This window comes from Bactrocera tryoni, chromosome 4 (genome assembly GCF_016617805.1).
Source record: "Bactrocera tryoni isolate S06 chromosome 4, CSIRO_BtryS06_freeze2, whole genome shotgun sequence".
Taxonomy (NCBI): Eukaryota; Metazoa; Arthropoda; class Insecta; order Diptera; family Tephritidae; genus Bactrocera; species Bactrocera tryoni.
In genome coordinates, this window is record NC_052502.1 from 35,815,386 (window position 1) to 35,842,975 (window position 27,590).

At 38.6% G+C, this 27,590-nt stretch overlaps 1 protein-coding gene across 3 annotated transcripts in view; it reads right to left on the reverse strand.

Moving 5' to 3' along the window:
- Nucleotides 1-3,865: 3,865 nt before the first annotated feature.
- LOC120775972 (frequenin-1-like) overlaps nt 3,866-27,590 on the reverse strand; it is a 191,772-nt gene continuing 168,047 nt past the window's right edge. For all 3 annotated transcript variants that reach the window (XM_040106395.1, XM_040106394.1, XM_040106393.1), the window contains 5 exons: nt 24,707-24,755; nt 10,406-10,495; nt 9,747-9,825; nt 5,297-5,385; nt 3,866-5,082 (listed from right to left, as the gene is read on the reverse strand). In XM_040106395.1, coding sequence (XP_039962329.1) covers nt 4,915-5,082; nt 5,297-5,385; nt 9,747-9,825; nt 10,406-10,495; nt 24,707-24,755 — 475 coding nt within the window. In that variant the 3' untranslated portion in view covers nt 3,866-4,914. The remainder of the gene's footprint in view (nt 5,083-5,296; nt 5,386-9,746; nt 9,826-10,405; nt 10,496-24,706; nt 24,756-27,590) is intronic.

The following is a 27,590-nucleotide window of genomic DNA, read 5'->3' on the forward strand; positions in this document are numbered from 1 at the left end:
AAATTTATTGTAGTTGCTTCGTCAAAATACGATTTCCAAGTGGTTAGAAAGTAGGAAGTTATAAATTTAGGAACAATAGTTAAAAACTTTTAAAAAATCGCAAAAATAGCTGATTTAATTTTTTTAAAATTAATTCCAGCTTTTTTCTTTAATTTTTTTCCAAATTTAACTCGCTAAAATTACGCTACTGCTATTTCACTCCAAACAGCATTTTTCAAAATTTTTGTGATTCGTTTTTTTCTTTTTGCGATAAAAGGAGCTTTTTTAAAAAACTTTTGAGAATTTTGAAAATCACTATAAAATTGACTGTATATTTATCTAAATATATATATATATATAATAATTTTTTTGAGCTTTTAATAATGCAAATCAAAAACAATCTATTATACACCTGCTTTCAGTGAAAAAAATATAAGGTATATATAAGGTGTATTGAGTACTAGAGAGTAGAATAATTGTACACCATATTTTTCCAGCTTGATTTATTTATTTTTCCTCATTTTTCAGAAAGAGTTTTTGTGATAAAAGTAAGGTTTTTAGGAGCTTTTCAAAAAGCTTTTCAGAAGTTTGAATAAATTTATAAAATTGTTTGGATATTTATCTGATTTTTTTCCATGTCTTTAGAGCTGTTGTGATAGACGTAAGGTTTTTGGGAGCTTTTTGAAAAAGCTCTTCAGAAGTGTCAATAAAATTATAAAACTGTTTGAATGATTATTTGATTATTTTCCATATCTGTTACTATTTAATCAATGGACGAACAAAATTGAACTTATTTGTGAATTATAATTAGGTTTGTGTCTAAAAACAGAAATAAAGCGGCTGTTTGTTAAAGGCTTATAGAGAAAATTTCCAAAAACAATTCAAATTTTACCTCTTTATAACGCATTTTAAGAAGCTTACAAGCGATTAAAGCTCTCTGAAGCTATGATAAAAACCTAATACTGGATTCTGCTATTCTGACGTCACTAAAAACTGTACTCTTTCTTTACTTTTTCTTTCTTTTGGTGAATTATGTTGATTGAAACCTCTGCTATATAATTTTAGAAAATCTAAACTTTAGAAAGTACAAGTGTGGTTTTAAAGTTAAATTTTAAGCATATTTAGAAAATTTATAAATTTTTATTTTAAATATTTATTTCAAATTTTATTGTGTGTACTTCAAAAGTGGATATATTTTGTGAAATAAAAAGGTTGTAAGAATAATAAAAAGAGTCCAAGGATTATAAAATTTCTGGCATGCAAAATTTTAAAAAGTATTTAGATTTTGAATAACATCTATATAATATTTAGAAAATTTAGCGAAAAAACATGCGTATAATATTACAATTATATAAAAATGGAGAAGGTTTGAAAAACTTTTGAACAAAGTACTCACTTTTTATATAATGTAGGAATACCAATGGGATTATATTTTAAATAATTGCAAACTATTATATTTCTAACATATAATTGAACGGTTTTAATGGAAATAATAATTAAAATTTGTTGCGAATACTTTTCAAATACAAATTTACAAATTAAATACAAAATTATATGTGTTTGAAACAGTCGCTAAAAAGATTATTTGTAACAGTTTGTTTATTCTTCACGTTACAAATTCTGTAAGTAGAAGAAAGCTTTCAAAAGCTTCTAGTACTATAATAATCAGTAGCGAACGGCGGGGTTTTCCTGGCAACTTATTTTTGATTTTGATTCGTAAAATCTTCGAATTCTAATTAAAAGTACTTTCAGCGCTTGAATGTATGATATTAGCGAATTCTATGAATTGATTTATTAACAAAATAAATTTCTTGACATCCAAAACCCCTCATGGATTTGTTAAAACAATGTTCTAATTAAGTTCTCTATAAGGACTTGATATGACTGACTTCCATTCAGTTCCAACTATTATCAAAAGTGTTAAGTATTTAATGATCTACTAAACTCTAGATATAAAAACGAGCTGTCAATCTTTTATATTCATCGTAGCCGTAAATAGGCAATTCGCTTTTTTTCGTGTATGACGTCACATAACAATAATTTTCCTGTCTAAACACATTCCAAAAACATAACGACGAGAAACTGTCATTACTACATACTCCAAACTAAGAAACCGAAATTCATATCGTCACATTTTGCTGTCGTTTTCACTTCTATCATAATACTTCTGGGTAAACAGTTACCCGATTTAGCTTTCGGCATAGACGATTTTATTTTATCAACAAATAATGATAATTTCGAGCTTTTATTGATATAAACCAAAAACAGGAATGATAGCACGAAAAATATATAATATATCAACTCGCAAAAAAATATAACTTAAGGTCGAGAGCTTCAAATCTCAATGTGGGATATTGGTTACTGGAAAGTGGATTTTACTTTAACATGTTTTTCTAAAATATTAAATTTTTTTCGTTTTCAAAAGAGCGTTAAAAGGAGCTTTTAAGAATCCGTTTTAAAAAGCTCTTTAAAATTGTTTGAAAATCTATCTGATTTTATTCGTATTTTTAGTTTGAGCTTTTATTGAAACAAAACAAAAACCATATCTTTATGCCATAAACAAATCTATAATATACTAAATCGAAAGATTTATTTTTTTCTTTTCGAAAAGAGCTTTTGTGATAAAAAGAGCTTTTGAGGAGCTTTTGAACGAATTATTAAATTGTTTGAACAGTGATATGATGTTTTTCATATAGTTACTTTGAGTTTTTATTAAAAAAATCAGAAAACAGTTTTATACATCAAGAATCTACATTATTCCTACTAAATCGCAAGGAAATTCCATTTATGGTCGAGGTCTTGTCATCTCATTTTAGTATATTGGGTACTAAAGATTGGAATATTTACTATATTTTTCCAGAGTGATTTAATTTTTTCTTTTTGGAAAGATATTTTGTGATAAACGTAAAGGAAAAGTTAGGAGCTTTTCAAAAAGCTCTTCCGAATATATATGTATATATATTTTTTTCAGCTTGTTTTATTATTTTCTTTTTGGAAAGAGCTTTTGTGATAAAAGTAAAGAAAAATTTAGGAGCTTTTCAAAAAGCTCTTCCGAATATAAGTACATATATTTTTTTCCAGCTTGATTTATTATTTTCTTTTTGGAAAGAGCTTGTGTGATAAAAGTAAAGGAAAAGTTAGGAGCCTTTCAAAAAGCTCTTCAGAAGTTGCAACAGAATTATAAAATTTTTCGGATATTTATCTGCTTTTTTTCCATTCTGTTACTATTTAAGCGCTGATTGAAAATATTTAATATTTTTATGAATTATTATTAGGTTTCCGTCGAAAAATAGAAATAAAACTGCTGTGTGTTAAAAGCTTATGAGCAGAGTATTCAAAAACAATTCAGATTTTCCCTTTTTAAACACATATGCTATGCTGCTACTGCCTCTTGACTACGCTTAAGCAATCAAATTGTTCTCTAATCGAATTTTTTAATGTCAATACTTTCTTTTATTTTAAAGTTTTTATAAGTAATATATAATTTTTAAATTTTTTAACGTCTTAAGGACGAGTTTTAAGATTCAAATAAAAGTAGTAAGGAAAGTTTTAAAGTTGCATTTTTTTTGAATATTCTAATAGCTTTATATAATAAATTTTAAATTGGTGTCATTGTTCATAACAATTTCGTTTGACTAATATTTACAAATTCACGTGGTGTCAGTGATTATTTCGCGCAGTATGGTAACGCTAGGAAAGTATGACTCTCATTAGCAGCTGGGGAGTTTATTCTACCCTTTTGAGCGCTGCATGCTTTCAAAAATTGTAGCAAGTTTTTTATAGTATTTTGTAGCTGAAAATTTTTTTTGTAAATATGTACGTTTATTTAAATTTAGACTTGCAAGCATATTTATGAATTATTTGCTTAGTTTTGTTTATAAATCGCGTTTTACTTGAAAATATTTGCAAATGTTTTTTATTTTTGTTATTGTTTATTAGCATTAAATTTTTTTTTGTTCAAAACGCACCTTTGTATTCGACCTTTTGTGTGGCTGCATGCAATTTCGCAATTTATATTATGTATTATAAAATTTACTTTGATTTCTCATCTTTTTCTACAGAAATTTAGCTTAACTTTTTACAAGTGTGTGCTGCCAAGTTAATTTGATTTTTGTTTATTATTTTCATAATTTTTTTTTTTAATTTTTTCAAAAAATTTTGTATTTTGTGAGCTGCTGTGAGGCTATGCCGCGCATAGCCGTCATTTTATTGGGCAGATTTTGATTACCGTTTCGTTGACATCACTATAAACTATGTGTGCGCGCATGTGTGTGTGCGTGTATCTGTGTACATTGCATATGCATGCTATTTAATGCATGTGCGCCTATGTCTATTGATTGCAGCTTGAATATTGTTTAACTACGCTAAACCCGTTTCTCCTACGTTTGCAATGAGTATACTTTATAAATTGCATTACTTTTACTCTTGTTTATTGTTTTTGTTGTTTTTGGTTTCTTAGTTTTTGCATTTGCAAACCATTAACATAATCGGTATTCGAAGCTTTTCTACCGCTTGCTCTACTTTCGCATATTTTTTTTGGTATCATTAACCTAACTGTCATGTAACTCAGAGAGGTGCATGTGTATGTACATATACATGTATGCATATGAGTGTTTACACATGTATGTGTGTGTGTGTATTGGGCGCGTTTGGTAGCCTGAAGCCACCAAAGCAGTCGTGTTTGTATGGCTGTGTGCGTATCAAGTGTGCTGCCCTTTGCCTTTACTCGTTTCCCTTCTTAAATATTTTCCAAAAATTTATATCCTCTAATCACCTGTGCTTTCCTTCTGTTTATTTTATTATTATTTTGTAATAACAATTACTTTGCTATTATTTGTTCCTGCAGTGTACTTTTAACTATTTTTTTGTTTGGTTTTTATATCCGTTTAGTTTCCTCGTTTAATCTGTTGCAGAATTAAACTAAGTCTCTTTTGGTTAATCACCACCTAAACTTAACGCCTGCACTATACGTGGATCAGCTTTACTACCCTCACGAAATTCGTCGAGCGTTAAACGATCGTCGTGATTCTTGTCCATTTGATCGAATATTTTGTCGACACGCTTCTGCGGCGTGTTCTCTTCCTCCGTTTGCGGCTGTTGACCCTATGAAAGTGTATGAATAAAAAGTATATGAATATAAAGAAATGAAATGTGGCAAGGTTAATTAGCGGAACTATTACTTTCTACATAGAAAATGTCAAAATGATAGCTTGGTAAAGAAATTTTATCGAGTTGAAAACAATGCTACAAATAAAGCGCGTTTAAAAATTGAGTATGTGTTTTAAATTGGTATATATAATTAATATAGTTTCCTTACCACCATTTGATATATTGCATCCACTATATTATACATTTCTTCTCTCGTTATGTAACCATCATTGTCCACATCGTAGAGTCGGAATGCCCCTAAAATTAAAAAATAATGTATTTCTTACTAGTTGAGCTGAGAGGATAAGATTTATTATTTAAAGACACTCAAAAAATCACTGCTATATATAGACCGTTCAACAGTCTACTGTATTTCTATTGTGTCAAACAATCTCTTTTCCTAATACTTAATTTAATTTAATAACCCGGTTGAAGAGTTTATACGTTGTAAACGAATGAAATGCTTTATGAAAAATGTAACACATTAAGTTCTATCTTTATAAATGATAAATATGGTATTGTTACAAAGGATATATATTTAAAGAGAACTATTATATCTTCCTTTGAGTCCGTTGTAAATTTTCTTGCATACATTTACATATAACATAGTAACCCCGTCTAGTTCATTATTGAAAGATCTAATCAACAAAACAACTACTATTATACACGGTGCGTTGCAAATTAAACAGGACTTTTTGAATCTAGTATCCCCTGGTGGCGCCATCTATATGTCGACTGGTGCGTTAAAATCTGCTATCTTTATCGATATGCAGTGAGAATTTCATGACATTTTATTGATTGGGAGTAGAAGTTATTGCGTTTTAAGTGTCAGTATGTTTGTGTCATCGGTGCGAAAATGAGCTTCGAACAAAGGGCTAACATTAAATTTTTGTTTTAAAATTGGTAAAACTTTTACCGAAACATTTCAATTGATGAAACAAGTTTATCGCGTTGATTGCCTATCCCGTGGCAGAGTAGCGGAGTGCGCGAGTGGTTTCAACGTTTTCAAAGTGGTTGTGAGGACATAAATGACGATCAATATGTGAGCCAATCAAAATCCGTGATCGCCAGAAATTCCATCGAAACTGTGCGTGAATTCATCAAAAATCAACAGAAATCATCATTGAAATTCATGGAAATGGAATTGAACCTCTCCAAAACATTGATTTATTGCATTTTGACCGAACATTTGGGCTTACGTAAGGTGTGTTCGGCCCGATTATCGCAAAGATGAAATTTGGCGTTTGCTGCACGATAATGCGCGGTCTCATCGATAGACGCTTGTGACCGATTATTTGTCCAAAAATTACATTTTAACCATTAACCACTCCCCGTATTCACCCGATATGGCACTGTGCGACTTCTTCCTTTTCGGAAAAATGCATTTGCCCATGAAAGGAAAGCGTTATGCAGACGTAGAGGTTGGTTTGTTTCATGATGGTAAAACTTACTGTTGAACATCGTTTACAAATCTTTCAACTTTTTACGAAAATTCACTCTGTAAAGAATAAGTTCTGCGCGCTTATGGTCAACATAATCGGCCTACTGAGCGTTCTATGCGCAACACCATCACCCATTTTGAGATCCAGCTTTCATTATTCGATAATATTCGACCGGATAGACCAGCTAAGAGTGTACATGAAGACTGTGGAGCGCCGCTTCGGCGCCGTTCGCAGCAACACGGACTGATGTATGGAACGACTTGGCGCATTTTCGTTGAGACCTTCAATTGAAAGCATACAAAATACAGCTTGTGCAAGAACTGAAACCGATGGACCGTCAATGGTGACCATTATAGCCCCTTATTAACTGACTATTTGATGCCAGAAAATTAAGCTCGTGATCTCAGTGACATTTGGTTTCAACAAGTCGGCGACACTTCGCATTGAGCAGATAATTTCACGTTTTGGGCCGGTCGATTGGCCACCAATATCGTGTGATATCACAAATTTAGACTTTTTCCTGTTGGGATATGTAAAGACTAAAGTCTAGATGAACAATCTCGCTTCGATTCAGGCTTTGTAGCAGAACATCACGTGTGTCATTCGGTAGTTACCTTTCTGCGCATCGAGGAGGCTTTCAACAATGTGCGTCCCTAGGCGGTGATTAAAGCCTCGAAAGGCTTGAGGTGAGAGTATCTGATATATAGTCTTCTCAGCGACAGAACGGTCATAGCGGGATTGCGTAACGCAATAGCTTGCCGAATGGTTAATAGAGGTTCTTGTGGTGGGGTAACTTCCCCACTGCTATGGATCTTGGTGGTTAATAACCTACTTAAAAACTCGAAGAACGAGGCTATCGGGTGACAGCCTTCGCAACCGACCTTGCTTTTCTAGTAAAAACACATTTTTTAAGTGCCGTCTAATTCCTAACCCAAGGGTAGCTCAGCGTGGTATCCAAATGGGTGAATAGAAGCGGCTTATCTGTGTGTCAAATAAAACTGAAATGGTTTTGTTTACTAGGAGGTACAAAAACCCAGATGTTCGTTTCCTCTTATACGGAGGCTCACGCCTGCAAATTATTGATAAGGCAAAATTTCTTAGATTTGTCCTTGATGGAAAGTTTTAATGAAGGTCAAATATTTAAAAGACAGTAAAGATGACCGCAGTTGCCTTATATTACCGTAGGGGAACTTTAGGGAAAAGGTGGGGACTCTCGTCACAGGTTGTGTTTTGGATTTATGAACTATAGTCAAACCAGTAATGTTCTATGGTTAATTCGTCTCGTGGAGGGCGCTAATAAGCTTAAACGTGTCCAAAGAGCGGACAGAGAGTCACGCTAAAATTCTCTATTCCTTCAATTGCATCTTTGAAAACTTCAACCACTCCATTACATAGGCTGCACCTGGCGGCAGTTTCTCCTCTGAGATACCGACGACGAGATTGTCCCTGGAGAAGAGACATAGTGAGCTTTTGCACAGATGGTTAAAAGTTAGGGAGAAAATATGCAGAGGGAGTCTTTGGTAAGGCACTTTTATTCAAGCTTAGCTTGGGTTACTGGACTACTTTTGTGTAGGAATGAAGCTTCTTTCAGGAAGAAAAGTTTCTTTCAGGGAGTAAAGCTTCTTTCAGAGAAGTGAACATTTACCCGACAGTAAAGCGGCGGTATTAATTTTGAGCTCCCAAACTGTGCGCTCAAAGCTAGTCAAGGAAACTGCAAAACCGAGTAGCTAGGGAGACGTCATCTTACAATGCAGCAGTGAACCTTGCGTGTGCTTAGCAAGCGTTGGTTGACGACCAGCTGACGTTTACCGCCTAAAAAAATTTGTGATCAGTTCAAAGCGCTTTGTCGATTAATGAGGGTCTTTATAATACATTTTTATAGGAGTCCTAAATACCACAACAGACCGGGGTGTTAACCTGTTCAAGTGAGATCCCTCGCAGGATCGGCCATTTATCCTAACCTAACTTGATTTATTTAGCTAAAAGTCTCATTAAGGGGTTGCCATGGCCTTACGGGTTTCTAAACCATTGCCCTAAATTTTCCAGTTGATCCGAGTAATAGTTTCCGAGATATAGCCTTGAGAACTTGTGCGCACGAGGCTAGCTATGCTAGGTGCGCCGTCTATAAGCGCGTTATTCTCGAAACTGTGTGTTTTGAAGTCTGCTAAACCGATATTCATGAAATTTTACACTGGTCTTTGAGATACAAATCTTAAAGACTTGGCGGAAGATATTTTTCGATTCCAACTATTTGAAAAAAAAACAATGACGCGAAATTTTCACTGAAATTTTCATTCTTTTGTAAAAATGTTAGCTTAAAATCCAATTTTTAATTTTTTTCTTCGTCAAAGTTCTAAGTTAAGATTTTAACTAAAACACGTATGTTTTTCATTTAGATGATTCTGTAAGGAGTTATATTGCCAACGCGGACGAATAATTTTTCCGAGGGGTCACAGGAAATCGCAATGGCCGAGTTTAAAATATTTTTTCCAAAAATTTCAGCATTTCTTTGTTAATAATGTATGTTTGTAACAATAAAAAATTCTAATAAAACATTTCATTTTTGATATGAGAAAAAAATTGTTGAAAAAGGCTCAAATAATGCGATCAACCGAAACACACTTATTCATAATCCCGATGTGAACTTGCTGAAGGAATTTCGGATGTTAGTGAAAGCCAACTGAAGAGCTTCTAACCAATTTTCGGTTGTGATTGGCCTTATCTCAACCAAAAAAAATAATAATACAAGAGAAATGTATATATTTTCCTATTCACAAACTTCATATGCATGTATGTACACCTGCGGCCAAGCGTAACTTACTAAGCGTAACTTACCATTAAGTTATTACAAGAATTAGTAATAATGAAATCAAAGACTTGTGTGCAAATAAAAAAAGTTTTCTCAATTTAATTTTACAAATGGGCCAGATTAAAGTCACAGTTAACCAAATATATTCGAGCCATCTATATATTCCCCGTATTCTCTTAAATCCATAAAAAAGTTACCCAAAGAACGAAAAAATTGAAAATAGTGAAAAAAATCAAGTGGTAAGTTACGCTTGGCCGCAGGTGTATATGGTTCAACAACTATAGAATGCTCTCATATTTACACTAACAAATAACGGTGTGGAAAATGCATAAATAATTTCATATATGTGTGCGTATATTCATACTTACATTGCAGCTTTTCATCCAGGTTGCCACGTGATGTAATCGATAACGCCCGTATGAACTCCTCAAACTCAATCGCACCATCCTGCAATGCAATAGAAAACAAAGAAAAGCAAAAAGAACAAGAAAGGCGAAGGAAGAAAAGCAACGAGTTGGGGGGAAAAGATAAAAACAAATAGGCAGCAATTGTTCAGCGTGAAATAGAAAATTGAGAAAAAAATAGAAGTGAAAATTTTAGTGCAATTTTCTTGATGTTTAATTTAAAAGCACAATAACTTTTTAATTTGAGTAAGTTAGTATTGCAATAAATGTGTTTATGTGTTTCGAGAAATATTGAGGAAATTTTTTCTCTACGAAATTGATTGCGTTCAATCGAATTGAATAGAATTGAATTGCAATTGCACGGCATGAAGTCGATTGTATTAATAAATGAGCTGCCAATTCAAATAAAAGCAACGGTAAAACCAATGTTTGCTGCCAACACTACACAAAAGCATAGCTATATATGTATGTGTAGGTGAGAGACGAGAATAGACAGCCTTGACAGCGAAATACTGGTTTTGTTGTTGCTTTTCATAGTCATTCAGCATTTTTATTATTGTTTGCTATTATGTATGTTTGTGTGTGTGTGTTTGCGATTGTCTTATGCTCGGCGCATTACTCACCTCATTCTCGTCGAAGACCCGAAACACCAGCGATGCGAATTTACTGGGATCTCCTTGCGGGAAGAATTGTTTGTAAATTTTAATAAAACCCTGTAAAGTAGAAGGAAAAGAGGAACGTGAAAAAGCACATAAATACGAAATTCGTAAAATTACAACAGCAAGTAATAAAAACAAATCTTGACATGTTGGTAGGACACGCGCAAAGTCAGAGCAACTGTCACGCGTGGGTGTGGTGTGGGCGGCAGAAAAAAAAATATATAAGTACATACATATGTAGATGTCAGTGTGTGTGTGGCGGTAGTCTGCGAGTGTGAAAATCGAGTTATGACCAACAGGAAAACATGAAAGTTAACAAAGTGTGGCGCCATGTTGTTTGCTTTATTACAATTATTTTTAGCTTGTATATTCGTGTGCTCCATTTTCTTTCCTCTGTGCGATAACAGTTGTTTTTGTTGCAGTTATTATTGTTGTTACGAATTATTAGTTTTAAAAATTAAGCCATTTATTGCTGCATACGGATGTATGTAGTAGTGTTGGTGCTATTAAACTCAGCGCACTATGGGCCCGGCTCAAATTAGTAATTTCGAATTAATGTTACATAAATAGTTAGTAAGTCGGATTTTCAACCAAAACGTTTTTTCCAAAATTTTCGCTTCCGATATTTCCTGTTTTATTTCATTTTTAAGTATAAGGTTTAAGATCGAAAAAAGACAACTTATGACTAGCGATGGCTTGAATTCATTATAAGATCCTATTCTGATATTTTTCCCATACTACCTATTCTTCCTCTTTACTGGCGTAGAAACCGCTTACACGGTTATAGCCGAGTTAACAACATTGTTGACATTCGAGATACCAAGTGCAGCTAGGTCCTTCTCCAACTGGTATTTCTAACCGAGTGGAGGTCTTCCTCTTCCTCTGCTTCCTACGGCGGGTACTGCGTCGAATACTTTCAGAGCTGGAGTGTTTTCATCCATCCGGACAACATGACCTAGCCAGCGCAGCCGCCGTCTCTTAATCCGCTGAACTATGTCAATGTCGTCGTATATCTCGTGCAGCTGACCGTTCTATAGACTCTGGTATTCGCCGTTGCCAATACGCAAAGGGTTAATACTGGTTCCAAGATGGATGAAATTATCTACTACTTCGAAGGAATGACTGTCAATAGTAACGTTGGAGCCAAGTCACGAATGCGACGATTGTTTGTTTGATGACAGGAGATATTTCGTCTCAATACCAGACCCATTTGCTTCGCTTCCTTCTTCAGTCTGGAAAAAGCAGAACTAACGGCACGGTTGCTGAGACCAATGATATTAATATTATCTGAGTACGCCAGCAGTTGTAAACTCTTATAGAAGACTGCTCAAATTATTTTCTCCGCCGTGTTGAATAGCTCGGCAGGCAATCCATCGGCCCCCGGGGCTTTGTTGTTCTTCGGACAGGTAATTGTTGTTCGAACTTCTTCATGGTCGGGCAGTGGAACGTCTGCTCCATCGTCATCGATTGGGGAATCCGATTCGACATCTTCTGGTGTTATGTCTTCACTGCCGTTCGGTAGGCTGGAGAAGTGTTCCCTCCATAATTTTAGTTACTAGATCACCTCTGGGGTCTCTATAAGAGTATGCTCCAGTCTTGAAACCTTCTGATAGTCGCCGTATTTTTTCGTAGAATTTTCGAGCATTATCTCTGTCGACCAGCTTCATACTCACGCATTCTGCACCTGTCTTTTTCTCATCCCATTCCGCGCGTCTTGTGGTCGATCATAACGTTGCGAGGTAGGCAGTCTGTTTTCTCTCCGCTGCGACAAGGCACTCCTCATCGTACCAGCAAGTTAGTGTTCTCAGAGAGGCGAGTAGAAAATCGTCCGGCTATCTGTTGTGATTGCAGCTTCTCAACGTCGAGCCTTCTTTGTGTTTGCTGACGTGCGTTTTTTCTGCACAGAGGCGGGTGGGTATCTTGGCTCCAACAAAATAGTGGTCCGAAACGATGTTAGGACCTCGGAGCATACGCACGTCTAAAACACTGGAGGCGTGTATTCTATCTCTCACAACATGATCAATATGATTAAATCTTACCACTTATAAAGAACAATTTTATCTAATAATTATACCCTGAACAAGGTAGATTAAGTTTGTCACGAAGTTTGTAACACCCAGAAGGAAGCGTCGGAAACCCTATAAAGTGTATACATATATAAATACTGACAACATACTGATCGTTGAGCAGAGTCGATTTAGCCATGTCCGTCTGTCTGTCTGTCTTGATTCGTTAGTTGACTGTCGACGCGGATAGACGTGCGTGCGCATCGTTGTGATATTTAAAGAGTTTTCTCGGTGATTTTTTGCGATTTTTTGCGATTCTCTTTTGTGCGGGTATTTGTTTACGCGTTTTGGTTGGCACCGTTATTGCCTGGCGCGTGTGCATAGCGGTTCGGTTGAATTGTTGGTGTGATCGCGAGTAGCGAGGGTCGGTGACCGCGAGTAGTTTTGTGTGGTTACACATTTTTGCACAATTTTGTGCATTTTTGTGTGGAGTAGCGGTAAGTAATTTTATAATTACTGTATATACGGACAACGTGGTCATCCACGTTTTTGTTATTGGCGGAAGCTTCGCACGGTTTCAGTGTAGCTCCGTCTTGTTGGCATTCTTGCTGACTGGACTGCCGGCCAGTAGTTCTGTGCTGAGCATCTGGCGGTTAGTTGGCTCAGTGTCAGGAAGATCTGGACAGGATTGCCCAAAGGGTGTCGAGCGTCTGTCCAGTGTTGGAAGATTGCGACTCCTGTGAGGACCAACGGTCGTAACAGCGCTACCGTTTAGCCCACGGTGCGATTCGGCTCAGCGCCACATCGGTCGACTCCGGACCGTTACGGGGACTTTGTCCGGCCGGCAGCCAATTGAGTGGCCTTAACCCGACCACTGGTTGGGGTTGTGGGCTGTGCCACCGCCCAGAGCCCGCTATAATCGACCGCTTGGTGGTCGCTGTTACTGAGCGGGCCCTTGCGTGAGTCGCATTTTTCGGCGCGTCCAGACGCGCGCACCTGGAGAGCATCTGCTCCAGAATCTTTTCTGTCCGTGAGCCTTCAACGGTAGTGGTACGCCAGCGGATCAGTTCAACTGAGCGGTAAGTTTGGGGAGCGAGATGCCTCGAGGACGGAAGAGGAGGACGAAGGTCCTCGCTGAAAGCGGAGAATCCGCCGCTTCCACAGTCGTGGATGACTCCACGTCGGGCGGCGAGGCGGAAGTGGCGGGAACGACGGTAAGGTCGCCACCGCGGAGTAAAGCGCGTCATGATGGCGGAAGCGAGGGAGGGAGCGGGAGTTGTGGCGGGAGTGCCAACGGAGCCTCCGCTGAGAAGGCGGTTACGCGTGCTGGGTCGCCGCGTAACGTAGGGGGTATTGCGGGAGGGAGCGGGAGTTGTGGCGGGAGTGCCAACGTGGCCTCCGCTGAGAAGGCGCTTACGCGTGCTGGGTCGCCGCGTAACGTAGGGGGTGTCGTGGGAGGAAGCGGGTGTTGTGGTGGGAGTGCCACCACCGAGAAAGCGGTTACGCGCACAGGGTCGCCGCGTCATGAAGGGGAAATCGAGGGAGGGAGCGGGAGTTGTGGCGGGAGTGCCAACGTGGCCTCCACAGTTAGAATAGTTGCTCAACCGTCAAGGACGGTTGGCAAAGAAACGGGTGCCGGGCGTGCCAAAGAGGCCTCAAAAAAGCGGGAGTATTCGCTGGGGGCAGTTGTTGTTGGGGGTGGGGCAGTGAGCCATGTGGCGGCTGCAAAGCGTATCACCGGGGAGCTCAATGAGCTGGTCTTTGAGGCCAAGGGCTTTGAGAGGGAGACCGCGAAGGGGCTGTTGGAGCTTGCCTCAAAGTATGAGGCGCTCCTGATGACGGTAATTACCGAAAATGCCCATTTTCGCGGTCAGGTAGATGCCCTTAGGGGAAGTTGCGGGGGCCACCCCTCGACGCCGAGCAGGTCAATGCCGGCTCCGTCGGCACCGATGCCTCCGCCTCCTGCACCTGTGCTGGATGCGATCACACCGGTGACGCCGAAGCCTGTGGGGAGACCTGGTCGGTCGTGGTGAGGAGTAAGGGGCCTGCAACTTCCTCTAAGGAGGTTATAAAGAAGGTGGTCAAGGAGGTGGGTCCCTCACTTGGTGTGAGGGTCCATGACCTTAGACCGATTAAGGGTGGGATGGGGCGGTTATTCGCACTCCCTCTGTTCTTGAGAGGGAGAAAGTTGCGAATAACAAGAAATTCGAGGAGGTGGGGTTGGACGTCTCTGTCAACCGGAAGTTGGGTCGCCGGGTGGTGGTCCAGGGGGTCCATACGGAGATCTCCCATGAGGAATTCATGGAAGATCTACTCCGGCTGAACCCTAAGGACTTCAGCCCGGCGTCCCAGAGGACTGACGTGAGGATGGTCAGTCGTCCCTGGAAGGTGGCCGCTGACGGTAGCACCAACGTTGTCCTGGAGGGTACGGACAAGTTGATGTCTGCCCTCTTGGAGAAGGGTCGGTGTTACATAACACCGTCGGGTCTGACCGGATAGCCCCGTCGCTGGCTGCTTCCGGTGTATGGGATTTGATCATCGGGTGGCTGAGTGTAGGGCCAAAGCAGATGTCTGTCGGAGGTGCGGTCAAGAAGGCCACAAAGCTGCCAGTTGCGTCAATGCACCCCATTGTCGCAACTGTGAGTTTAAGGGTAGACCAGCTGGGCATCTTATGATGTCAGCTCTCTGCCCTATATATTGTGGCCTTGTGGAGCGCGCCCTCGCCAGACACTGATGGGAGGGATTATCCAGCTCAACTGTCAGGGCTCTTATGCCGTAATGTGTGAGTTGGGGGATAGCATGGTTGAGGGTGGGTGCAGTATTGCTCTACTCCAGGAGCCCTACGCCACCAATGGTGTGGTTCAGGGTCTTCCTGGGGGTTTTAAGGTCTTCACTGACCTTAGAGCTTACGCTGCAATAGTTGTGAATAATCCACACTACGATTGCGTAGTTGTGGATTCTTCACAACTGGGTATATGTGTAACGATAGAAGGGGAGTTCGGTAGGATGATCGTCGCTAGTTTATATTGTAAATATAGCGAGCCCCTAGAGCCCTACCTGGGCTACATGGATAAGCTGCTACTACTTGCGAGTAGCAGTCCATTTATCCTAGGGCTGGATGCGAATGCCTCGTCCTCGATGTGGTTTAGTAAGGTATCCCGGCATTCGTCTGGATACCAAAGCCACAGTCGAGGCGAGGCATTAAGCGAATGGGTGGTGGCTAAAGGCCTCCACATTTTGAATGAGCCAAGTGAATGGTATACGTTTGATGGGCCTGGGGGCGTAAGTGACATTGACGTGACGCTTATGAATGAGGCAGCAAATAGGGCTTTTAGCTTTAGATGGGTGGTAAAGGGAGGGTGGGGATTGAGTGACCATAATTTGATTCAAATTATGGTTACCCCTCAATCCCCTCCCTTGCCTTATGAGAGTCCATTGCGGCGATGGCGTACCGCTGGTACTGACTGGAACCAATATGGACTCTCGGTTAGGGAAGCGGTATTTGAAATACCGCTTAGTGAATTTGTTGAGTTTGGAGTCGACGAGCAGATTGCTCGTCTCTATGAAGTTGTTTGGGGGGTTAATGATAGGGTTTTTCGTTGGTATGACTGTTCTAAGGTTAGTAAAATCAAATGGTGGACGCGTGAGCTAACCTTGAAGAGGAGGACTGTCCGGCGATTGAGGCGAAAGTTTCAACGCACCCGACAGTCCAATTCTGATAGAGCTGTCCCAGCTTAGGTACAGAATTTAGTTGTGCGGATAGGGAATATAAAGAGATGCTGGTGAAAATTAAAGAAGAGGAGTAGGAGGAGCTTTGTTAGGGAAAATAGGAACGACCCCTGGGGTCAGGTCTATAGGATCTGCCGGGGTCGTAGGAGGGAGGATGTCACCTCTCTTCGCGTCGGTGACACCTTGTTATCGTCGTGGAGGAGAGTATGCGGGAGTTCTGTTAGGTGCATTCTTTCTGGGTCGGAGGGTGCAGGTACCTCAAGCACAAGAGCTGCCTGTCCCTCCATTAGATGATGGGGAGTTGGGGTACGTCTTTGGCCTGGTTAGGTCTAAACGGTCCCCTAGGTTTTGATGGTTTGAACACGGAGAGATGTGTAAAAGCTTATGGAAGTTCATTCCGGGAATACCTGGAGGCCATTTATGATAAGTGCGTCTGGGAGGGATACTTTCCACGCGAGTGGAAAAGTGCTAGGGTTGTTCCTCTCCTGAAGTCCCCTGATAAGGTCAGGAGCGATCCTCCAGATCTTATCGGGGCATCAGTCTCCTTCCAGTACTTGGAAAAGTGCTAGAAAGAGTCATGGTGGAACAGCTTCAGGAGCTAACGCGGGGTATGTGGTTAGATGGACAGTTTGGCTTCAGGAAAGGATGCAGTATAGAGGTTTTATGTTCAGAATGTCGTTAGGGAGAATGTAGCAACAAGTATGTCCTTGGCATATTTGTTGACTTCAAGGGGGCGTTTGACTACCTAAGCTGGGATCGAGTGGTGCAACGGCTGGAGGAGCTTGGCTGTCCAGGAGTACTCTTTGGCGGAGTTGCCACTTTTCGGACAGAAAGGCCTCTCTTGTCGGCATGAATGGGAGTGTGGAGATCGGAGTTATTCGAGGCTGCCCGCAGGGTTTCCATCTGTGGTCCCATATATTTGGAACCTTACCAGTGGACACTCTGCTTGAGCAGCCTCGAGCCACCTCTGTAAATGTTGTGCGTGGCCTGGACGACCTTCTTCTTATGGTCGAAGGTCGGCTCGAGGTCTGAGCTAGAACGGGCGGGAGGAGATCTCCTAGAGATCGTTAATTCTTGGGGTTTAGGTGTGGGGGTCGACATATCGATGGACAAAACGGTGGCAATGCTGCTGAAAGGTAGATTGTCATCGGGTCGTCCACCGATTGTCCGTGTGAATGGGGTCAGCATCAGATATGTGACGCAAGTCAAATATCTGGGACTGACCATGAGTGAAAGGATGTGTTTTACTCCACACTTGTCGTGCTGTCCGCACTATATATCGTGGCTTGTTTGTGGCCTGTGCCACTTATGGAGCCCCTGTATGGTGGGAGACAGCCACGACTGTCTGGGGGTCTCAAAAACTCCTCTCAATCCAGCGTTGCATGATGCTTGCTTGTTTGCCTGTATGTCGCACCGTTTCTACGAATGCGATGCAGGTCTTGTTAGGTGCACCCCCTCTTGACCTGATTGTCATACAGCGTGCTGTTGCTTTCAGGTTAGGAAGGGGCTTGAGTGTGTCATTGCTGCGGAATGATTGGATTTCTGACGATGATGTGGAGAGGGAGGGATATCTAGGAAGCAAGAGGCTCCTAGATGATAGGGTTAGATGTAGGTGGCAAGAACGTTGGGACAATAGTCCTAACGGCCGAGTGACGTACGAGTACATTCGGGACGTGGGGCTCGTTGTGGATAACCCAGACTTCAGATTTTGTCTGAGTCTGGGTTTCCTGCTTACGGGGCATGGGCCTCTGAATGCATTTTTGCATCAGAGGCACCTATCGGATACGTCGGGGTGTTTTTGTGGGGCAGTTTTAGAAAACTGGTCGCATTTAATTGCGGAGTGCCCGATGTATTCGGACATTAGGGATTTGGGTGGTATGGGGATTAGCTGGACTGATAGACGATTAGATGTTAGTGGTGTGATCTCCACTAGTCGGAATACCGAACAGTTAGGGTCGTTTGCGCGTGAATTATTTAAACGGCGAAGGCGGTTAACTGGAAATTAGGGTTAGTTTATGTATGATTGGGGTGTTTAAGTGATGTGTGTATGGGGTCCAACCCCTGGCCACCAGTCCAGAGCCGTATGGAAGCTCAACTGGTAGTAGTTTCGGCTACGAGGTCTGACCGGAGACTTAATTCTGGTACCACGGGGAGCAGGAGCCCTTGGAGTTCGCTTCAACCTGCTCGTGCGGACTGGCCCCTCGGGGAGTATCGTGGTGGTTGTGGTTGAAACCCAAATCGCGGGAAGAACTGGCTTTGTCAGTTGAATGTGGAGTTGCATTGCAACCGGGTGTCGGACCCAAAGCACGGCAGAGGTTTTAGATGGGCCTCGAACCCTACCAAGGTGGTTAGTGTGTCCATTCCACACTGCCAATTGGTACTGAAAATGCTTTGCATTCTCAGGGCGCTGATCAACGCATTGATTTGATCCGCTGTGCTTTTGAGCGCCGTGGAGTAAGGCTGTCGTCAGCAGGTGCCCACGTAAAACACACCGGACGTTGTCTGTCTGTCTGTCCGTCTGTCTGTCCGTCCGTCTGTCTGTCCGTCCGTCTTGTATATATACGATCTAGTCTCTCAGTTTTTAAGATATCGTTTTTGAAATTTTGCGAACGTAATTTTCTCTTCAAGAAGCTGCTCATTTGTCGGAACTGTCGATATCGGACCACTGTAGCATATAGCTGCCATACAAACTGAACGATCGGAAAAAAGTTCTTGTATGGAAGAATTTTGCATTTGACAAGATATATTCACGAAATTAGGTACAGATTATTATTATTTTCTAAAGCAACAATGTAATATTCGAAGAAATTGTTCAGATCGGTTAACTATAGCATATGGCTGCCATACAAACCGAACGATCGGAAAAAAATTCTTGTATGGAAAACTTTTGCATTTGACAAGAAATATTTACAAAAGTTGGCACAGATTATTTTCTAGGGCAACAATGTAATATCTGAAGAAATTGTTCAAATCGGCTTACTATAGCTTATAGCTGCCATACAAGCCGAACGATCGGAATCAAGATCTTGTATGGAAAACTTTCGCATTTGACGTGACATCTTCACGAAATTTGACATCGACTACTGCTTAAAGTAATAATATAATCTCCGAGAAAATTGTTCAGATTGGATTGCTATAGCGTATAGCTTCCATATAAACTGAACACATAGTTACTAAATGAAATGCACCTGTGAAGGGTATATTAGCTTCGGTGCACCCGAAGTTAACGTTTTTTCTTGTTTTTATCAACTAATATTACATATATTATTGCATATACTGTATATATTTTCCCTTTGACGTTTTTAATTATTTTATTTTTATTCTTACAGGTAAGTCCACAATCGTTCACTGATTATAACTGCGCGATATTGCAATAAGCTAGATTACTAAAGGTGAGCCGTAATTAATATTATTATTTTTGTATAAGATTTCTGAAATTTCTTTAATTTAAAATCGAGATATGCATAATACTTAGCATATACTGAACGCGCTATCTAAAATTGAAAAATTATTTTATATCTTTGGTCTGTATTCTTATTTTTCATCAAAAGGAAAAGGAAAAATTTCCGTATTAACGGATTAACAGATTAAATAAAATGCATATCTATGGATAAATCCTCACTAAAAATTGTAATAAAATTTTCCAACCTTCGCCTCCCAAATTAAATTCATATCTATATTTCTATTAACACCACTGTAGTTATCCTTCAACTTAAACTACCTCGCAATCATAAATTGTATTTATCAGGCATACTTTTCGGCGCAAAGTCGTTCAAGCGAAGAAAATCCATTTGTTGTTATTATTATAACTGCCGAGTAGCCTCGTGGGCGTCTGCTTACGTGCTGTTTACGAAATATAACCATGAAGCGCACAGCTGACGCGCGGTACCCGACTGCGTCAGGCTTAAGCAATAACACCAACGGATAAATTTTTTAGCAATTCACCGTGCTATGCCAACAAAGGCAAAACTGTTTAAAAATGGGCTTAGATTTGTGTGAATACATAAATACATTAACCATTGAAGAAAGATTTGTAATTCAAAAATAATTGAGGTACATCAATTATGGTTTTATTGCAATATTTTTAGAAATATATGCGAGTTAATGGAAACTTTCTCAGTAATACAAAAAATATACAATTTTTTTATGCACACTTCAAAGCTTCTTGCCGATTTGTCTATCTTTTTATTTTTTCCAAATTAGCGTATATTTTGATCACCAATTTAAATGTAATTACTGCAGTTTGTGCATACTTAGGGTGTCAGATGAGGTCGGCAGTTAAAGAAGAAAAACGTTAACTTCGAAGCTATAGCACACTTCACAGGTGTATTTCTTATAGCAAAAATATATTTGGAAATTGTGACGTTGCTCCTACCGATAATTCATACCAAATTTCGTGAAGATGTTTTGTCAAATAGAAAAGTTTCTCACACAAGGGCTTCATGATGGTCGACCATTTTGTCGAGAAGATTCTTGGGTAGAAATATGCAAAATTTCTGATCTGCATCTTTAAAACTGAGGGACTATTTCGTGAATATACAAACGGACAGACAGACTGACATGGCTAAAGGTACACAGCATTCATGTAAATATTTTATTGGATCTTTTTTCCTTCGTGACAAACTTAATATACCATACAAGTATTCAGGGTATAAAAAGGTGCTGTCAAGTTCTGTACATACTTATGTGCATTTGTTCAGATTGCAGTGCCCATACAAGTCCATACAGGCTGTGGGTTCACCGTCCTTCAAGTGAAGTTGGCCACTTCTGCCTGCCTTATTGTTAAGCTTTTGACTCCCTCTTCTTTTTTGGCTCCTATAAGCGGTTCTGATAACTTGTATACACGCTCGTATTCGTCACCCTGGATGTCAATGGACATCATACTGGCTATTACTTCAGCAGCATCTCTTGACATTGTTAGAAAACCAATGATTTCTTTTAGTGCCGACAGCCGGTTCATTACGCTTATTTGTGTGGCATTTCGAAGCCGTATTTGAGAAAACCGATCTCATTACCTTTGCGAGTAAAAACCGCCGGCTGGAGCTCATGTAGCTTTTATTTGCCAACAAGCTTGATAATGTGTTTAGAATTTTATTCGCTTTACCTGCAGTGTATTCCAGGCGATCCTTAAGTTTGAGCCTTGAGTTTATTATTACTCCGAGATACTTTAGTTGTGACTGTGAATGAATCTCACTCTTCTCTATGGTGAGATATATTCTTTTCTCCACTTTTCTAGTAGTTATAAGCTCATACATTACCATCATATATGTATTAGGTTCCATAGAAGGGGGCCTAGAACCGAGACTTGCCGTACTCCACTCGAAATTGAGTAGCTCTTGGTGCCTTCTTCACAGTACAGAGAGAAGTGATAAGTGCAATCTTTGTAACATATTCCGGTCGCTAGTGCTATATACATATGAATGTACATGAATGGGAATGGTGGTGAAGGGGATATATATTCTGCAAAGGCTACTTTTTAAAGAAAATCTGATGTATTCACCCACCTTATGGAAGATTTTGGGGAAAGATCTGAGTAGGAGGCCTTACAAAATCAAAAGTTCAAACGCATCACAATTTCGGTGAATGGGCCCAGAACGGGATGGTCATCGATCCCGATGTATACAAGAAAACTTCGTTAAGCGATGATGCTCACACCTGGTTGAATTGGTACGTTAATAAACAAAATTGTCGCATTTGGAGTGATGATAATTCACAAGCCATTGCTGAGATGCCTTACATCCTCAAAAAGTCATTGCGTTATGTACTCAATGGGAAGAAGAAATCATTGGTTAATTTTTCTTTAAAAATGAAGCCGTGTAAGATGTTGCAGTCAAAAGGTAACGCTATAGAACCATGACTAATGACTTTGGGTCCTTGATGTGGATGATATTTTATTCCAAAAGACGGGGCTGTAAGTTATACAGCCAATTCCATCAATTTATTGAAAGAAACTTTTGGTGAGCGCAATATCTTGTGCGGTGGGCTTGTGACGTGTCCTCCAAAACCGTGCAATTTAACACCGCTGGACTATTTTTTGTTGCGTTATGGGAAGTCACTTGTCTTCGCAGATAAGTCCGAGAGGATTAACGTTTTGTAAGAGAATATTACTGACATAAGGCCTCAATTGCTTCAAAAAGTGGTCGAAAATTGGGTATCAGTAATTAAATCACTGATCTTGAAACTACGCCAGCTTTGGCTCTATCTAAACATAAATCGACTCAAAACTGTTCTTCAAAGACCTTATCATTTCAATTAGCTATACATAGTTGATTGAAATTGGCATTCGTAAATCCAGTGTTGATCCAAGTACAACCGATACACGAGTATAAATTAGCCTTTCTGTACACTTGAAAGCAAGCGAACCGTTATATATGTATAATATGAAGCAACCAAAACAACGGTAATGGCGAGCATTAAATATTTTTCGTACACAACAAACAATAACAACTGTCAGACACTATTTTCGCCTTTTTTCCAAGCGGTTACGTAAGTAGGTACATACTCGAATTAATGTGTATGTTTACTGCTTCTCGTAAAAGTTGCAAATCCCAGCGCTATAAAGTGCGGCGGAAGCAGAGGAATAAGTAGAAATTTAAATCTTTCGTTATGGTTTATGGTGTTAACCACAACAACTTTTTGTTTATTTTCTGCTACATTTTGTTACGTTTTGTTTTGCTGCTGAATTTTGTGGCAGCTTGCACACATTGGCTGAATTTTATGCTTCTGTCGGATTTTGCGTTTTTACTCACACAGCAAATTAGCCAACAAATAAGTGTTTTGTTTGGCAAAATTTCTCAGTAACTTAGTTGTGGAAAATAAAGTTGGCGATAAGAGTAATGTGAAATAAATAAATCAGAAGGTCTAACCCCGTGTAACATGGAATACTTTAGCAGTCGATATGAATTGAAGACGAGATTCGCTTTGGAAATTAAATTAATGTGAATTGTTGCACCGAGATATAAATATTGTATTTAGAATACGGCATATAATCTTTATTGACTGATGTTATATATATCTCTATATCGAGTCTTAAGTAATCCATCGGATCAGAAAGCTTTACTTGAGAACTATAGGAAGAAGTAGATCATTTTCATCTAGTGTACATTTATTGAGAAACCTTCCATACCGATTATATTAGGATACCTCGTATAATAGTCTGTTTTAAAAGCTTGTATTTGATTAAACAATAATGTAAAGGGTGATCCATGAATGGCGTCGAATCGACTCTACACGGCCTTCTTGTACACTCTCAGCTATGACTGATATATTTTCTTTGCGGACGTGGTCTATTCGGTCTAATTGTACTCAGTAATGAATGTTGGATCTCAAGATGTGTGATGGTGTTGAGAATAGCTCATTATGCCGATTATGTTGATCATAAGTCGAGTGAACCCCGCGAAACACATTTTTTACAGATCGTGAATTTTCCTAATAAAGTTGAACGATTTGTAAACGTGGTTTAGTCGTAAGCATTCCATAATGAAATGCCAAACAATACTGAACAAAAAATAATATGAAAGCTTGACACGACTCACGTGAGATCAGTCAAGAAAAGGTTATTTAATCCTTTATTTGGATTACCCTTTAGTATTCCGACTTTCCGATTTCATTTTTATACTACAATAGGTGTTTTGTCATGCCTCAGTTACGATAATTTTTATTAAACGACCATTCCATTGAGGCCTATCAGGAAAAATTAGCTGAAAGCCTTATTCATTGTAAAATTAATAATAATGTTTTTCAACAAGACTTGTTTCAAACTTTGATATGTCACAGTTTTTCCTTTTGTTGTTCTATGTTTGGTGGGTTATTGTGAAAATTCGATAATTTTGAGCGTAAAAGCCATTGCTGCCCATCCACTATTGTGTGGTCTTTCGGCAGGCCACTTACAGAGATTATCTTCGCCTGGTGCAAAAGCTTCGGATAGCATTAATCAAGTAAATTTTTATTATCAGCAGATCTATTTTTTGCTAAAATTTCATTTAAAGTGCGATATTTTACGATTCAGTTCAACTACCGCGAAATGAGCAATTATGTCATTTGTAAGTTAGGTCCAACTACACAATATATGGTGTATTGTGACGTCTCTAGTGTTGCTAGAGTTATTAATTTATTATCAAATCAAGTGAGTTTATTGGATTTAGATTTGTATTTTATCAAATCTATTTTCTTATTTCTGTAGTTAAGTGCTTTATTATGAAAGAGCTATGCCTATTTCATAAAGTGCTTAGAGAGAAGCATTATATGAATCATAAAAAAGAGCCTTCGTGTCCAAAAGGCAGTTCAGTTCTGCTAACTTTGAAAATCTGTAGATTTAATCAACCATAATTTCTTCATTTGTCGTTTTTGAATTAGTTTTTCATACATGCAAGTCATGCAACTAAAAATTGCACAACATCTTTTTAAATACTCCAATACATTTGAATCCGAAATTGATATGATGTGCGTACTAATTGGATTTGTTTGACAATAATGTATGTTCAATGTACTAATAACAAGAATATAACTTGTAAATATTGTCTTTACTTACTTGTTCTGTCAGCAAACCGTTCGGACAGTCTTTCAGAAAACCTTTGTGCCTTTAAAAAGTGTAAGAAAATAAATATTTTTTTAGTATTTTAAAGGTAATCAAATAAATATTAATCATACAAATATATTTTATAATGACCTAGAAACAGTTCATTTAAAAACTGAAATGCTTTAGCCGAATAAGAAAGATAGCTCTTTTATTTACAATTTCGAAGATAGAGACTATTTTCTATGTGTGCTCGTAATTTCCTGGTCAAATTTCAAGGAGTAAAATTTCTCTAGTCAAAAGGGTTGAGTTTATTATATATTATTCCTATAATAAACTATTCAATACAGTGAAAACTTTATTTACGAATGGAGGCGAAAATGTTTTTGTCGGTATAAGTAGCCAAGGGTTTGTACTTGAGGTTTAATTTTGAATATGTTCTTATAAATAAATGTCATTGGAAAAAATAACAAATTTAAGGCTGCTTTCTCAATGTCTGGTTACCAGACTATCTGTCCAGTTAATAGAGTTGTCCGCTTAATAAAGCTTTCACTCTATTCTTTATTTATGAATTGTTCTAACTATCCTATCTTCCAAGTTGGTTCGAACTGGACACAGTGTGCTAAATTTTACTAAAATCGGTTCAGTAGTTTAGGAGTCCATCGCGAACAAACAACGTGACATGTACTTTTTATATGTAAAGATTTAGAGTTTTCTGAGATACGGTACCTACACATAATGATATTTGCCTATATTTTATATTTCTCTAATAAATATGACCTTTCAAATAATATACGAATTATATTTTAATTGCTTATTGACAACCAGGAATGGTTAAAGAATAAACAATGTCTCGCTTTGCTAAGCGTTGGAGAGTAACGAATCGAACGTCATAATAAATGTTCAAGCAAGCGGACAGTACAAGTGTTGAAACCCTACTCTAACATGGCTTCTGAACAAGGATAAATTCTTTTTTAACCTCAAATATTGTTTTAATAACCCTTTAGTTTTGTTTTCTAACAACACTTACTTATAATTGATTTTAGGTATCAATAAAAAGAAACAAAGAAAAGGTCACTGCACTGAGCATAAAATACCTTTCAAAGGTTCTGTTTTAAACATTAAAAGGAACAAAAGGAATTTTCTTTTTATTTATATTTATAAGTTTACATGACAGCTTGACAGCTACATGCTGCAGTGATCTGTTGAGAGCCATTTGTTCGTAGCGCTGCCTTGAATACAATTATCTGCCAAATTTTGTTAACTAAAAAGTTTTCCATTGAAGGTTTAGTTTAATTGATCAGTTTGTGTAGCATCTGTATGATATTGTGTTCGATATTGAAGGCGCTTATAAAAATGCAGCTTCTTAGAGAAAAAATTCAGATCGATATCTCAAACAGCGAGGGATTAGTACGTGTACGTACAGACGAATGTATAGCTACTTTGTAAGTATTTACGGTTTCTTCTGGGAGTTACAAACTTTGTGACAAGCTTAGTATACGGTGTTCAGGTTTTTATACTCCTGCAACATGTTGCTATAGATTATAGTTTCGCTATGGTGTTGTATCTTTATATATAAAAAGTACGTGTCGCATTGTTTGTCCGCGATGGACTCCTAAACTACTGAACCGATTTTAGTAAATATTAGCACACTGTGTCCGGGTTAAACCAACTTAGAAGATAGGATAGTAAAAAAAATTCATAAATAAAAAATACAGTGAAAGGATTGTATTCTTATACCGACAAAAACGTTTTCCCCTTTATTCGTAAATACAATTTTTATTGTATTGAATAGTTTCTTATATGAATAATAGTATAATATGTTTACCACAGCAACGCGTGGCCGGATCCACTAGTATGTATATATGTATAAATGGTCAGGATGATGAGACGAGTTGAAATCTGGCTGACTGTCTGTCTGTTCGTCCGTCCGTCTGAGCAAGTTCTAACTTGAGTAGGATTTAAGATGTCTTGGTGAAACTTGGTATGCGTGTTCCTTGGCTAAAACAAGTACGAGTTCATAGCTGGGCATAATCAGATTGTTGCCACGCCCACAAAACGCCATTAGGTACCGAATATGTGGACCCAGGAGCCTATAATTAATTCTTTACAGAAAATATTGGTGTGTCAGATTTGTAATTGAAATTCAGAGAGAATCCTTTCCTGGTAGTAGTTAGTATGTCCGTGTGTCAGAAATGGGTTGAATCGGGTAAATACTTTCCATAGCTCTCGTATACCATAAATATTTACGAACTTCCGATTGACTTCATACGGGATATACCGACAATATGTGAGATATGTCAATAAAATTCTCTCAATGCGTTTCTTATAACGATGCATGTTTGTGCGTAGAATGATTAAAATCGGGTTAAAACTCGCCCTAGACCATTACAACTAACAGGCCTTATGTACCTGAAGATACTTCTCTGGCTTTAATTTTTGCAAGACTATGAAAGTTCGTTTAAACCCGACCGTAGTTTTTCATTACTTCTGATTTTAATTTTTGACAGTCTGTTTTCAGTTATTCAGAACAGTACAACCAGTTTAGAGTATACGGAAGAAATTCGTAGCATTGATGTATTACATATAGCGATTTTGGCACTATAGTGAGGTGCCCGTATACTCTCTTGTGCGAATTCACCTCGGTAACTTTGCTGTTGATTTTACGTGAAAAATTTTTTCTCAAGAGACCAGCGTGCAAAGTTAGCGAGTAGAAAAATGGTGAATCGAAGAAAGATTCCTAATCAGAACATGATTTGAATCGGTGAGTTTGCATGATAGCTATATGCTATAGTGATTCGATGTGAACAATTTCTTCGAAGAGTGCACGATTGAATTAGAAAATAATCCGTGGCAGGTATCTTGACAATATTTCAACAAGTGAAGAGGATTTCCATAC